The 13293-nt window shown below is 66.9% G+C and overlaps 1 protein-coding gene across 1 annotated transcript in view; it reads right to left on the minus strand.

Annotated features, from left to right (window-relative positions):
• LOC309856958 (cohesin subunit SA-2-like) overlaps positions 1–13293 on the minus strand; it is a 48766-nt gene that overhangs the window by 12189 nt on the left and 23284 nt on the right. The window contains exons 12-22 of the mRNA XM_082718768.1: positions 12896–12994; positions 10631–10710; positions 7719–7826; positions 6755–6866; positions 5967–6081; positions 3659–3762; positions 2561–2653; positions 2346–2435; positions 1530–1736; positions 573–649; positions 49–136 (exon numbers count right to left, since the gene is read on the minus strand). Coding sequence (XP_082574894.1) covers positions 49–136; positions 573–649; positions 1530–1736; positions 2346–2435; positions 2561–2653; positions 3659–3762; positions 5967–6081; positions 6755–6866; positions 7719–7826; positions 10631–10710; positions 12896–12994 — 1173 coding nt within the window. The remainder of the gene's footprint in view (positions 1–48; positions 137–572; positions 650–1529; positions 1737–2345; positions 2436–2560; positions 2654–3658; positions 3763–5966; positions 6082–6754; positions 6867–7718; positions 7827–10630; positions 10711–12895; positions 12995–13293) is intronic.

Here is a 13293-nt window from a genome sequence, read left to right on the forward strand (position 1 = left end):
CCACCCCTGCCCCCTGACAAGGACTCACCCGACTCCCTCCGCCCTCACCTCAGTGGGCAGGCTGCCCTGGTGCCGGCGGAAAGTCAGCAGGCTGTCCATCTTCTCATACAGATTCCAGCTGCTCAGGTCGTGTGCACTGGCCAGAAACGCACACGAGGATTTACAACTCACCCCCACCAGGAGCTCCGCCGTTCCCCAGGTGAGCCGCGAACACTGGTCAGTAGGTCTCAGAGCTGAGGGATCACCTCCCGGCAGACTGAGGGGCCACCAAGCCCAGATGGCCCAGCTGGGCTCCCTCAGTATGATGTCCCGCACCCGCCTGGTGAGGCCTTCCCCACTCCTGGGGACGCAGCTCAGAGCCCCTGATGGGCAGGATGGGCTCCCAGGTGGCCCAGAGCCACCAGGCTCACCCACAGGACACCCGCACAAAGGTCTGAGTCCTCCCCACCTCACCTGGGACACGGGGACATTTGTCTGAGTAAGGCAGCAGGCACATGGCTTGGGGGTCATTCCCAAGGGAACGAACCCAAGGGGTTGTTCCCCCGAGGGAACAGGCGCGTCGCCCCCCTCACCTGTAGAAGGCAGCCAGTCTCCGCAGCGTGGAGCAGATCCGCCCCATCTCACCGTGTCCAAGGAACAGGCCCTGCTTCTACACAGTGGGGAGAGAGCAGAGGGGATGGTGGCGGGACACGCAGGTCCCAGGGGGGCTTCCCCAGGACACCGGACCGGCTTCGAGCCAGGCCCGTGTTCCTGCCTGCTCTGTCCCCAACTTTCCGGTAGGCAGCTCTTTGAGATCTCCAAAGGGAAACAGTGCCCCGGGCCATTCTGAGTCCAGCTCTGCAGGAAACGAAGGGGACCAGAGGACACCCCCAAAGACGCGTAGGCTGCAGAACAAGGACGTCGGGAGCTGAGACCTCCCACCTCCACACACTTGCCTCACATCCCTGCCAAGAACCTGCCACAGGGAATACGCTTCTCCCTTGACAGCGGAGAGAACAGACACAGAGGCGCGTCGCTGACCTGCGGCACCCCACAATCGCGGCAGGCCCAGGTTCAAGAGCAACCTGGAGTCCTGCCTGTGGAAACAAGCAGAGCGTCACAAGCAAGGTGCCTCAGTCAGGGCCGGACGCCAGGCCCACAGGCCACACGGCCCTCAGCCCGTCTGTGTCAATAAAGTTTTACTGGAACGTGGCCCAGGGATGCGCTGTGTCTGTTGCTCTCGGACCACCAGACGCGCTGTGTCTGTTGCTCTCGGACCACCAGCCCAGTACAGGAGGGCCCACCAGGCCAAACGTGTTTACGACGCGGCTCTTCACAGAAACCATCTGCCCGTCAAGTGCAGACCGGGCAGCGGCTCTGGCAGGCTGGTCTTCCGGGGGCTTATGGGGCTCCCGCGGAGAGCAGTGGAACCCTTAGTCACCCGCCCGCGCGCGTTCCCCCTCCCGTCACAGGGCCAGCGAGACCAGCTGGGGCTCCCACAGAGAACCCCACGCCCGCGTCCACCCCTGTGACCGACCCCCGGCCTGCACCTCGTGTTGGATGAACACGTCCAGCAGCGGGGTGAGCGCGTCCACCAGCATGTCCACCAGCCGGCTGCAGGCGGGGGCGGCCTGGCCGTGCGCGGAGCGCCCCTCATCGCAGTACGTGCCGTAGGCGCGGGCGCAGGCCTCCAGCACCGCCACGTCCGAGTGCCGCTGCACCAGGCAGTCCAGCTCCAGCAGCGCCGCGTCCAGGTACTGCAGGGGGGCCGAGGGGACAAAAGACCCGGTCGGGGGGCGCGGTGCGGGGTGCTGAGAAGAGGTCGGGGGTTGTGACCTCGAGAAGGAAAGGTCAGGAGATGGGCAGGAGGTCAGGTGGGTCGGGGGTTGAGAGAAAAGGTCACGAGCATGAGGAAGAAAGGTCGGAGGTCGTCGCGGGAACCGCCAGGAGTCACAGGGTTGAGAGACGATAAAGGGTCCGGGAAAAGGTGATCAGGGGTCAGTGGGGGGCAGGGATCGTACGGGTCAGGGGAAAGGTCAGGGCAGCGTGAAATGCCCCGGGGTTTGGGAGAAGATCCATCCGGGCGAGCGGAGCAGCTGCCGTGCAGGGGGGGGGGGGGCACTGCGCCACGAGGAGGAGGTCAGAGACCTGCACGCACGGGGGCCTGGACCCTGTCGCAAGAGCGCGTGATGGCCCAGACCCGCAGGGCGGAGAGCAGGACAGCAGCCCGACGCCTGAAACTCCAGGGAGATGGCGCGTGGCCCCCACGCCGGAACCCGATAAGGGGTGGGGCGGGGACCCTGAGCAGGAGGGGTGCGGCTCCACACGCGGAGTTCAGGGAGCAGGAGCGGAGCCCTGCGACGTACCGAGCCCAGGCCGTCCGTGTCGTACACGTCCAGGTTGCAATACTGTGGGATCTGCAGGAGGGGGGTCACCTTCTCTTTGTCCGCTGCAAACTGCCCAGAGAGCAGGCGTGAAGCGGAGCCCCCCGGGCCTCCCCTCGCCGCTGCAGCCTCCTGGCCTGCCCTGGAGCTCCCCCAGCCTCCCCGGGCTCTCAGCCTCGGCCCTTCCCGCTCGGCACCTTGGAGAGCAGCCGGGGCAGCACCTTGGCCAAGTGTCGGCTCATGTTGGCGTGCTCACGCCAGCGGCGGGTCCCGTCCACCTCCCGGGTGGCCTGCAGGCAGAGCATGCGTGGCCTGAGCCCACGACGGACCCACGTGAGTCCCACGGCGGCCGTGGGACCTGCTCCCACGTGGCCAGGTCATACCCAGGCAGAGCTCCCCCCAAATCAAGGATAAAGCTCTGGACGACTACTCGGGTTTTTGTTTCCAAGGAAGTGCTGCCCACGCAGGGACGCCGTCAAGAACTCAGCGGCCTCCCCCAAGGTCACACCTCAGGGTGGGACCCTTATCTAGTGGCACGTGTCATAAAACGGAGATTAACACACACAGCTGGATGTGTGCACAGAGGAGAACATGACAGCCAAGGGAGGACAGACGCAGAAGTAGGAGGGACTCAACCAGAGCCCAGGGCCACCGGGAGCCTCAGCACCTGGAAAAGGCAGGGAGAACCTTCCCCTGCAGCCTCAGGCGGGAACACAGCCCTTTTTGCCTTGATTTCAGAGGTCCTGCCCCGCTGGGACCTCAGAGGTCCTGCCCTGCCTGGATCTCAGACTCTGGTCTCCAGAGCGGGGGCACCATGTATAACTCCTGTGGTGTTTAAGTGCCCTGGGGTGTGATCTTTTGTCCCAGCAGCAGCAGAAGCTCACACGGAGGCCAATCAAAGGCTGGCCGACAAGCAGCGACATCCAGAGAGAACACGGCGTAAGGACGGCTGTGGCATGCTCTCCCCGGGGAGGCAGACGGCAGACACAGGACCCAGCGGGCACAGGGCTCGGTAGCCAGCAGGAGGGGTGCACCGCAGCTGCGAGGCGTGGCCAGCGACACCTACCTGGGTGGCCAGGAGTCCCGCCCGCACGGCCAGGGGCCAAGTGAGCAGTCAGGGTGACAAGCACAAGGCGGAAGCAGCAGCAAGCGGCTCTCGGGGCCACGCGGGCGGGGGGCACTGCGAGGCGGAGGCGGGAGCGGGCGCCCACAGAGCCCTGGCAGGACAGCCACAGCAGAGCGCTCAGCACAGGGGACGGAGAGCACCAAGGCAGGGGGCAGGGGGTGGCACTGACTTTCTTGCCCAGGCGCCGGCCGGCAGGCGGACGCCCCTCCGCAGCTTGTCGCACGGCGGCCACGAGGATCTCAATCAGCACTCTCTCCTGCTGGCCTGTCAGGGCTGCGGGGAGACCGCGCTCACTCAGCCCCCTCTGGCCGCCCCAGACGCAGAACCCTCTGGGGAGACGTGCCGCTCGGACAGGCCTCGGTGAGCCCCGCAGGGGCTCAGAGCACGTGGGGAGCGCGGCCAGGCTCCTAGGCACAGCAGAGCCCCGGCAGAGGTCACAGACTCTGGGACCCGCAGAAGACAGCAACCAGGGCCCGGCCTTCGCTCCAACTGCCCACAAAGCAAACCACCGTTGGCCCGGTCACCTGCATGTGGGGCTCAGGGCAGTCCTCCCTGGGGCTCCCCGGCCACTGTCCCAATATCCCGGGACTCAGGTCTGAAGCCATCCCGTCGAGGGGACAGTCTGTGCACCGGCTGTTGTGCGGAAACTGTAACTCCTCATCACAGCCACCAGAATCTCAGAATGGGATGCAACTTACGGGAAAAAGGGGTGGCCCTAAATTCAATGCCTGGTGTCCTTGTAAGAGAAAGAACAGGAGACCCACACAGAGGAGAATCCCCGTGAGGACGGAGGCCGAGGTGGGAGGGACGCGGCCTCCAGCCCAGGGATGCCTGGAGCCCGGAAGCTGGAGGAGGCAGGCAGGACGCCCTCCTGGCGCCTCCGGAGGGAGCACGGCCCTGCCCCGCCTGGACCCCAGCACCCCGCCCCGCCTGGATCTCGTCTCCAGAGCTGGCGGAGGATGGATTCTGGTTTCAGCCACCAGATTGGAGGGAATTTGCCGCAACGACTCTGGACCTTCCCATGGGGGTCCTCCTGTCCTGTGTCCCACATCCTAAACGTGGTGCCCTTCTGAGCCCAGGTACAGCCAAGCCTCACACAACAGAGACCACGGCTGGGCCCCAGACGCTTGGGTCCGAGGAGAGGAGGCATCCTCACGATAAAGAAAGACGCCCCTTCAGGGACCCCAGGGAGCAGGGCTGAAGCTGCTGGTCCCGCCCAGGAACGTGACGGGCCTCGACGCCTGAGGTGTGGCACTGGGACTCCTGCTGTGACCAGAGGAACCAGTGGGCGCAGGGATCGTGTCTGCAGCGTGGGGCCGGGGCCGGGGGCATCTCGGCGTGGCGGGACTGTGGCTGGGGCGTGGAGGACCCTGTCGGAGGCGGGGGCAGCTCCTTGCAGGTGCCGTCGGAGGGCCAGGGTCTCAGAGGCATGGGGGAAGGGGGTCCCAGCGGCTGGGGGGCTCGTTCACCAGGCACTCTGCCCACGCCGCACCCTGACTCTGGGGCCAGGCTTGGAGCTTCCGTGGCTCTTCCAGGAGAGCAGCCTACGGCTCTCGTCCTACAGACCCCCGGCCAGCGACCATGAACCACGTCCTACAGACCCCCGGCCAGGGACCGTGAACCACGTGCTGTAGACCCCCGGCCAGGGACCGTGAACCACGTCCTACAGACCCCCGGCCAGGGACCGTGAACCACGTCCTACAGACCCCCGGCCAGGGACCGTGAACCACGTGCTATAGACCCAAGGACCTGTCACCCCAGGAAAGCGTGGCACATGCCCCTCCCCCCAGCCAAGCACTCAAGGAGCAAACACAGCACAGGAGGCGTTCCAGGCCCGTTGCACCACGTGCTGCTAGCGGGCGTCACAGACAGCACAGGAGGGCCCCCGCGGGGTGGCGGGGATGACGGGACAGGGATTGTGCGACACGAGGTGGGGAGAGGAGGAACTGGGACAGGGATGATGGCCACAAGGGAACCGTGGGACACGGGGACGGAAGGACACGGAGCATGGGACAGTGGGAGATGGCGATGGTGGGACCTGGGGGCGGGGCACAGGGACAGTGGGACACGGGGGACAGCAGGGCACAGAGATCGTGGGATATGTGGGTCGGGGACAGTGGGACGCTGAGACCGTGGGACACGGAGGAGAGGCACAGTGGGACGTGGGAGACAGGGACGGCAGCACATGGGGATACGGACCGTGGGACACACGACAGCGGGAGGTGGGGGCAGTATGTGAGCATGGGGACAGCGGAACGCGGGACACCAGCACACAGGGACAGTGCTATGAGAGGATGGGGACAGTAGGACACGCATACGGCAGGACGTGGGGGGTGGGGGACAGCAGGACGTAGGGGGACAGTGAGACACGCGGCGGGGAGGCGGGTGGGGGACGGTGGGCCTGGCGGGCACGGCAGGGAGGCCGGCGGGACACGGCCCTGGTCCACGACTCCGAGCAGGCTTGTGGCCACGCTCACCTTGGCGCCCGCCGCGGGGCTCCAGCAGCAGGGCCGTCATGCACTCCCAGTTCCGGACCAGGGCGGGCGCTGCCTCCCACAGGCCGTCCACCAGGTACGGGACGTGTCTGTGGAACTGATAGGGACGTGCCCAACACGTGAGGTCATAGAATGTGGAAGCAGGACACGCGATGACACGGGCACAGAGGTCACGTGATGAACACAAGGGCCAAGGAGAACACAGTGAGGACGGCCACTCAGGGTCAGGAGGGTGTGGTGAGGGTGATGCCACGGGGAGGGAGCACACGGAACGGGGACCCAGGACGGAGGACACCGGAGGACACGGCAGGGAGGACATAGAACGAGGACCCAGGACGGAGGACACGGCAGGGCGGACACGGGATGACGACGGGGCGGGGAGCACGCCCAGTGATGACCACACGGGACAGGGAGGCACCTGTGGACACGGACAGGGAGGACACGGGGCTGACGCAGGGCAGGCAGGTCACACGACGACAACACGGGGCGAGGAGGTCAAGTATGACACCGGCAGGAACGGCTTCCTTCCAACCTCCCACGTGTGGTCCCGTGAAGACACATGCGGACACCGACCCAGGGACGTGACTCCCACGTGCCCAGAGCCAGGGTCGTCCACACGGGAGCCAAGCCCCTTGCCGGCCCAACACAGGATGCGGGCGTGCGACACAGGATGCGGCACGGAACGCGGGGCGCAGGCACAGGACACGAGTCTGGGCCCCGCACGTGGCTCGGACATCCTGCCCCCGGACCCCACGCGGCCAGGCCCTCACCTCGCCCTGCAGGTAGAAGTCGATGAGCGCCTTCATGTTCTGGAGATTTCTATCGAACTCGTCCGGGGGCTCTTGAGCAAAGAAACCTTCGTGGGGCGGAGGGGCCAGGAGCCTACGGAGATCAGAGACAGTGACCCCGGTGCTGGCGTGGAGGGGGACCCCGTGCGCCTGGCTGGGCCCCAGGTCTCGCGGGGCCGGGCCAACTGCACTCCAGTGCACTCCTCTGCACACACCGTCCACAACGACCCGGGGAGTGGGAAGAGCAGGGAGCCACAGGGACAGGACGCAGACCGCGGAGGAAAGTTCTCGAGCTGACTTCGGTCTGTCCGAGCGGACTGTCAGCTCGGGCCACCACCGGGGAGGGAACCACAACCAGACGCCCCCCACCCCGTCACTGCACCTCAAACCCCAGAGGACCAGAGGCGGGGGACCTTCACCTGAACGCAGACCCACCCGTGAGGGCAGGACGGCCAGATGGCCCAAGAGGCCCCTCAGGGGTATGGAGCATGCTTCGGGGGGCCTCGGGGGGCTTCACAGGACCTCAGAGGGGCGCAGGGGGCCTCAGGGGGCTTCAGACCCTCAAGGGACCTTCAGGGCACCTCAGGGGCAGGGGCCACTACCACTTCCTCAAAGCAATCCACGTGTGCATGTGCGTGCAACACGGATCAAGCTGGTCCGCTCCCACACATGTGCCACGCTCTGGGTCACCGCGTCCTTCTGTCTCGCGCTCGTGTGCACCCCACTGTCTCCCCTGGGGCCCCACACCTGCCGTCCTGTCTAAGCCCCGGTCACAGGCCCTGCTGTTCTCTGGGGTCCTGGGGCCTCCTCCTACCATCCCCATCTGCAGATCTGCCGCTGGTGGGACACGGGACACGGGACGGGGACCCCACCTCCAACATCACGGTGACATCACGGCCCTGGAGACACCATCAGGGGCCGCAGGGTGGCCAGGCACCTGCCTTACCTCTTACAGATGAGTTCGCCCGCGGCGGTGGCCATGGGCCTGTAGGCCGCGTACACAAACTGGAAGAGGAAGACGTACTCCATGGCGGAGAACACGCCCACGTAGTGCCTGCGGGAGACGCTCGTGAGCCCAGGGCCTGCACAGGGCTTTGCCACATACACGGAGCTTGATTTACCACACGGAGCTCTGCTCTCGGGGCTCTGCCACACAGACCTGTGCCCCTGGGGATCTGCCACATGGACCTGTGCCCCCAGGGCTCTGCCACACACACCTGTCCCCGAGAGCAAACGGAGGTTCTTTGTTGGGCCAATGGCACCGACCTCAGCTTCCGCGAGAGGTGGCCCCTCTGGAATCCCAATCAGCCTGAGCTCACCTGCGGCAGCCCATGTCCCCAGATGTGAGCTGAGGCCACATGAGACTGCCACGTGAGCAGGATTCCTGGAGAGTCCCGCCTCCTACAGGGCCTCTAGGGTTAGGGTTGGTTCCTTCCCCTCCAGCCGCCCATGAGCCCCAAACTAGGGGAAATTCTGAGTCCTCTCCTGCGTGTGCACCTGGGCCACCTATCAGCCCAACCCTCCGCCCTCCGAGCAGCTGTGCACGCAGAGGTCCACATGGAGGAGCAGCAGACGTCCACGGGCACCCATGGGGGGAGCAGCTGGGGGATGTCGGTGGGGACACCACCAGCGTGACCCTGTGTCCAAACACATCCACTCCACCCACGCCTGACCCCAGCACAGCGGACTGACGGCCAACGCGGCTCCGTGGGCATTCCCAGACCCAGCAGAAACGGGGCAGGCCGCCTATGTGCCTCGCTGTCTGGGCTGAGTGGAGGTGGGAGGCCCCCAAGGACACGGGAGCCCCAGACGAGGGACTGGGACAGCTGCGCTCACCCTTGCACACTGTACCTAAGGAGCACATTCGCTGGGTCCACATCAGCCCCATCCAAACCTCAAGTCCCAAAGCCACGCGCTTCTGCCCCCGAGGCTCCTCCCACGACCGAGCCCAGTCATCGGCCGCCCGCCCACGGACTCAGGCCAAGGTGTGGCCCCAAGACGGGGCACTTGGCTCGACAAGGCCCCCAAGGCGCTGGCAGCAGTGTCGTCAGAAGGCCTGGGAGCAGGATGGTCAAGGGCGACAAAAGATGGGTATCCCGGCTGGGGGTAGGGCCCAGCAAACACACACTTCCTCCCCTTTGTGGGCTACACGCCTTCGACAGGTGAGACACGGCCCACCTCCCTGGGCAGGACAAGCCGCTTCGCCCCCGTGCAGATCTCTGCAGGGAACTCCTCACAGGCTTTCTGGAATCAGGCGTACGGTGCCCCCTGCCCCACCACGAATAATCAGGTCGACACGATGCTCCCGCCGCTGCCACTTCCTCACAAAACCAGGTGGCTGCCGACAGCCGGCCCCGCGCACACCCTCAGCGCTGGGAGGGAACCCCTCCCACGCGGACAGCTTAAGCCAAAGCGCCCGCTCTACACGCCCCGGGGCCACCTGCCACGGTCCAGGCCCATCCGCTCGGCCGCCCACGAGCCACACCACGGGCTCCATCCCCAGCTCACACACACACGTCCGGGGACGTCCCAGCTCCAGGATCCTGAGCCAATGCCCCCGAGGAGCCTCCCTCCAGATGCACATGTCCCCGCATCTCCTGTCGGGTCCGTCTCCCTGGAGGACCCTGACGGACACAGCAGCCGTGGGAAGACCAAGGACAGGCCATGCCGCCACCCTGGGCCACCCAGGCTGCACGGGACAGGAGACAGAGGCCACCACCCCGGGGTCCACGCTGCTCTCCGTACGGGTCCATCTCACGCTACGCCAACTGCCACCTGCCTGCCGCTCCTGGATGCGGGCGTCTGGCCAGGTGCCGGCAGAGCTGGGCACTCGTGGGACCACAGCGCAGCATGAGGAAGCCCCGTGCCCGGTCTCCAGCTGGGACAGTGTCCCTCTGGGCTGCAGTGGGAGGCAGCGCTGCATGAAGGTCCGACGTCCACCTGGTCCCCCTCTGTCCTCAGCACAGAGCAGACCGATGGCACCGCGGGCAGGCCCCAGCCTTCGGGGCTCAAGATGTCCCCACAGCACTCGCCCAGGCATCTATGCATGGGGGCCAAGCAAAAGGTCGTGTCCCCGTGCCCCGTGCCAGACACAGCTGACATCAACATATGACACGTGACTCACTGAGCAAAGAGATGCGTCGTGCAGTTGGGGGACGTCCGAGGGAACAAGAGCCCATCGTCCCAGCCTAAGTGCTGCCAGGACCCACGAGTTTCCAGAGCATTCTGCCGGCCCGGCCACTGGTCACCACCTCCGAACATCAGCCCCTCGGCACCCCCAGAGCCCCGACCCAGACCCAGGAGCCGACGGGAGAAGCCGGGACTCTCAGAACCCCAACTGCTGAGGGCCCAGCCAGGCCCGGTCTGACCTTACAGGTGACCCCGCGGGCCCTCCCCACGGACGGCCAACAAAGACGCTGGAGGCAGCGGTCTCTAACCGAGCCAGAGCGCAACGCACCCGAACACAAGAGCAAAGGCACGGCAAGGGCTCCTTAGCCACAGGCGCTCCGCCGGCCTGACCCCACGGCCCCCCCCTCCGCGTCCAGCAAGCCTGGTAGCTCCGGGCCCTGCACAGCCAGTGGGGGTCGGGGTGGGGCGCGGCATGGGCATGATGACGTCCCACCGGCGGGGTGCGGGAACCTCCGGCCGGCAGGGGCACGGAAGGGGCGCGGGGACCTCCGGCCGGCGGGGGCACAGAAGGGGCGCGGGGACCTCCGGCCGGCGGGGGCACAGAAGGGGCGCGGGGACCTCCGGCCGGCGGGGGCACGGAAGGGGCGCGGGGACCTCCGGCCGGCGGGGGCACGGAAGGGGCGCGGGGACCTCCGGCCGGCGGGTGCGCGGCGCAGGCCGGCGACTCACTCGGACACGAGCCGCAGCAGCTGCATGCACTCGGACGCGATCTCCGGCTGCCTGTCCTGCGTCATCGACAGGATCCGCTTCTGTGGAGAGACCCCGAGACGAACAGGCTTCGCTGCAGCGCCGTCCGTGGGACCCCGGGCACCACGACCCCCACCCACAGGGCGGGCTGCCCCTTCAGAGGCAACGGACAGCCCGAGTCAGCCGCCAGCACACGGCCCGGCACGGATCGCCCAGAGGCCAGGGCCACCAGGCCCACGCAGACGGCACCAGCAGCACCCTCTCCCGACCCCCAGCACAGCCGGCCCCGCGGCCCCCGGACTTGGGGCTGGCTCATGGGTGGGGGGCAGATGTCCTCTCCCTGCGGCAGCACGGAGCCGTCGGGGCTGGGTCGTGACCTCGCGCAGGCGTGCAGCTGTGCCTTCGCTGCCCTGAGACTCCAGCCCCCGCCTCCAACCGGTGCGGACAAGTGTCCCCGGATGTTCCCAGTGTCCCCAGCTGTCCCCGCCGGTACAGACGGACCGGGACGGGGAATGCACACACAGACGCTGAAGCCAGAAGCCCAGGGCCTCCAGGGTTAAGGGAAGCGCTGCCTGGTCGCCTCCACCAGCTCCGCAGGCCAAGCAGAGTCGCCCAAAGACGGCTGTCCACATCCCAGCCCCGCCCGGGGTGGCAGCTCCATAGAACGTGTCCCCATCCAGGCAACGAGACGACACGTCGCTCCTTTCCTATGAGGCGCAGCGGACAATGCGGCATGACCTCCACCCCACACATGGCGGTGGGTCCCAACCGGCTGACGCACGGGGTTGGCAGCACGCTGTCCTCCTCCGTGGGGACGCGCCACCACCCCCAGGAGGCCCTCCGTTCCCCGTGGGCACTGGGGCATCTGTTGCTGGGCTTTTGGCCTCCACTCAGTGCTCTCCACCTGTTGATTCTACGTTTCCCACAGACACAGTGAACCACCACGTGGAAGTGAGGACCACGGGGCAGGGCACATGGTTGTCCCCAAAGTGAGGACCACGGGGCAGGGCACGCGGTTGTCCCTAGAGCCGGCAGATGTGATACGGCCGGACCGGAGACCCCATCTCCAAACATGGCCACACATTGCCCCACAGGGCTCACGGAACCAGGACCAGGAGCTTCTGCCACCCGGACACAACCGTGCCCTTCGGGGCTCAGGACGTGCTGTCCCAGGTCCGCCCCTCGCACGGCACGGTTTTCAAGCTGCGCGGCCGTGGGCAACGGTGGGCGGTGTGGGACAGGCAGCACGGGGCCTGGTTTTAAGCAGAGAAACGTGCCACTTATACCCACGCAGCAGCCCTCACCCCCTCGTGGGCAGGGGCCTCCCTGCACCCAGAGGCAAGGCGCGTCCTGAGGTCCCACACAGCGGAAGACTGGGTGCCCATCTTTCCCTGGCTCCCACTCTTCCTCAGGCGTCAGATCCCTCTTCCGGGGGCCTCCGCGTCCTGGACGTGCTCCGAGGGCAGGGGAGACGTCTGTACACACGGGCACGCGTGGCCCTGTTTGGTCTGCCTTGCTGGCTTCCGGTCAGACTCCGCTGGGGACCCTGACACGGCCAAGGAACACCTGGTTCCCCCGACACCCCCAGGGATGAGATGCCCCACTGGGCGGCCCCCACCATGCGGCCTGGCCCTCCACGTTCCCTGGCCACCTCCGAGGCCCCCATCCCGTCCAGCCATGGGTCCCGGGGTGGGGTCCTCGACCGACCGACAGTTGGCCATCCTGCACAATGGGTGGTGGGATCTCAGAACAGCGTCCTGGGTGACGGCGGGGCCCCCAAACTCAGGAACAAAGCGGGTCGCACCCGCACGTCATCCCAGGAACCTGACTACCGACCCGCAGTCCGGGAGCAGGTCTGAACCTCTGCGAGGGGTCCCCGGACCCAGCAAAGACGTGCTCCCCTGCCAGAATGGTGGGCGCCGAGCCCTCCCACTCCTGCACCAACAGGTTAGAGGGCAGCACCCCAACCAGTCCGCTCGGGGTGTGCCTGTGCTCCAACCTCAGCCCCGCACGCAGAGAACCCAGCTGCCGGGGCCACGTCACCCGGTGGCCTGTGAAGCGTGAGTGCTCGGCCCCGGGCTCGGACCCCAGAGAATCTGCAGCTCCCGAGCATCGGGCTGAGACGCGCTGGCACTCGGCCAGCAAACGGCTGCCGGACGTCCACATGTCCACCGAGAGGCTCGGGGACGGGGAGACCGGGCGGCGGCCGGCGGAGGAAGCAGCCTCAGAGAGGAGACACTCACGCACCTTGAACTTGTAGAAGAAAAGGCCCAGCTTCATGGCCGACTCCCTCTTCTCGTAGAGCGCCTTCAGGGCCAGGATGCACTTCATGCGCACGCTCGCGTCCTGCGGCAGAGAACGGGCGCCGGTCACCGCGCAGGGCAGCCTCCCCACACGCGCTCGGACGGGAAGGGCCACTTCCACGACACTGCAGACCGGCCCCCGGCCCACAGCATTCCAGGCGGGACACAGGGGTCTGCGGCCCCACCCGTGCGGAAACACGCCTGCTGGGTTCTGCACGGGGCGGCCCCCAGTCCCACGTCGAAACCCTCACCCCAGGACCTCAGCACGGGGCCGTACGTCGTGTGGGGCCCTCAAAGAAAGGATTCGGCTGGAAAGCGAGTTCGCGGGGGGGGGGCGAACCC

Source organism: Mustela nivalis, assembly GCF_964662115.1.
Source record: "Mustela nivalis genome assembly, chromosome: Y".
NCBI lineage: Eukaryota > Metazoa > Chordata > Mammalia > Carnivora > Mustelidae > Mustela > Mustela nivalis.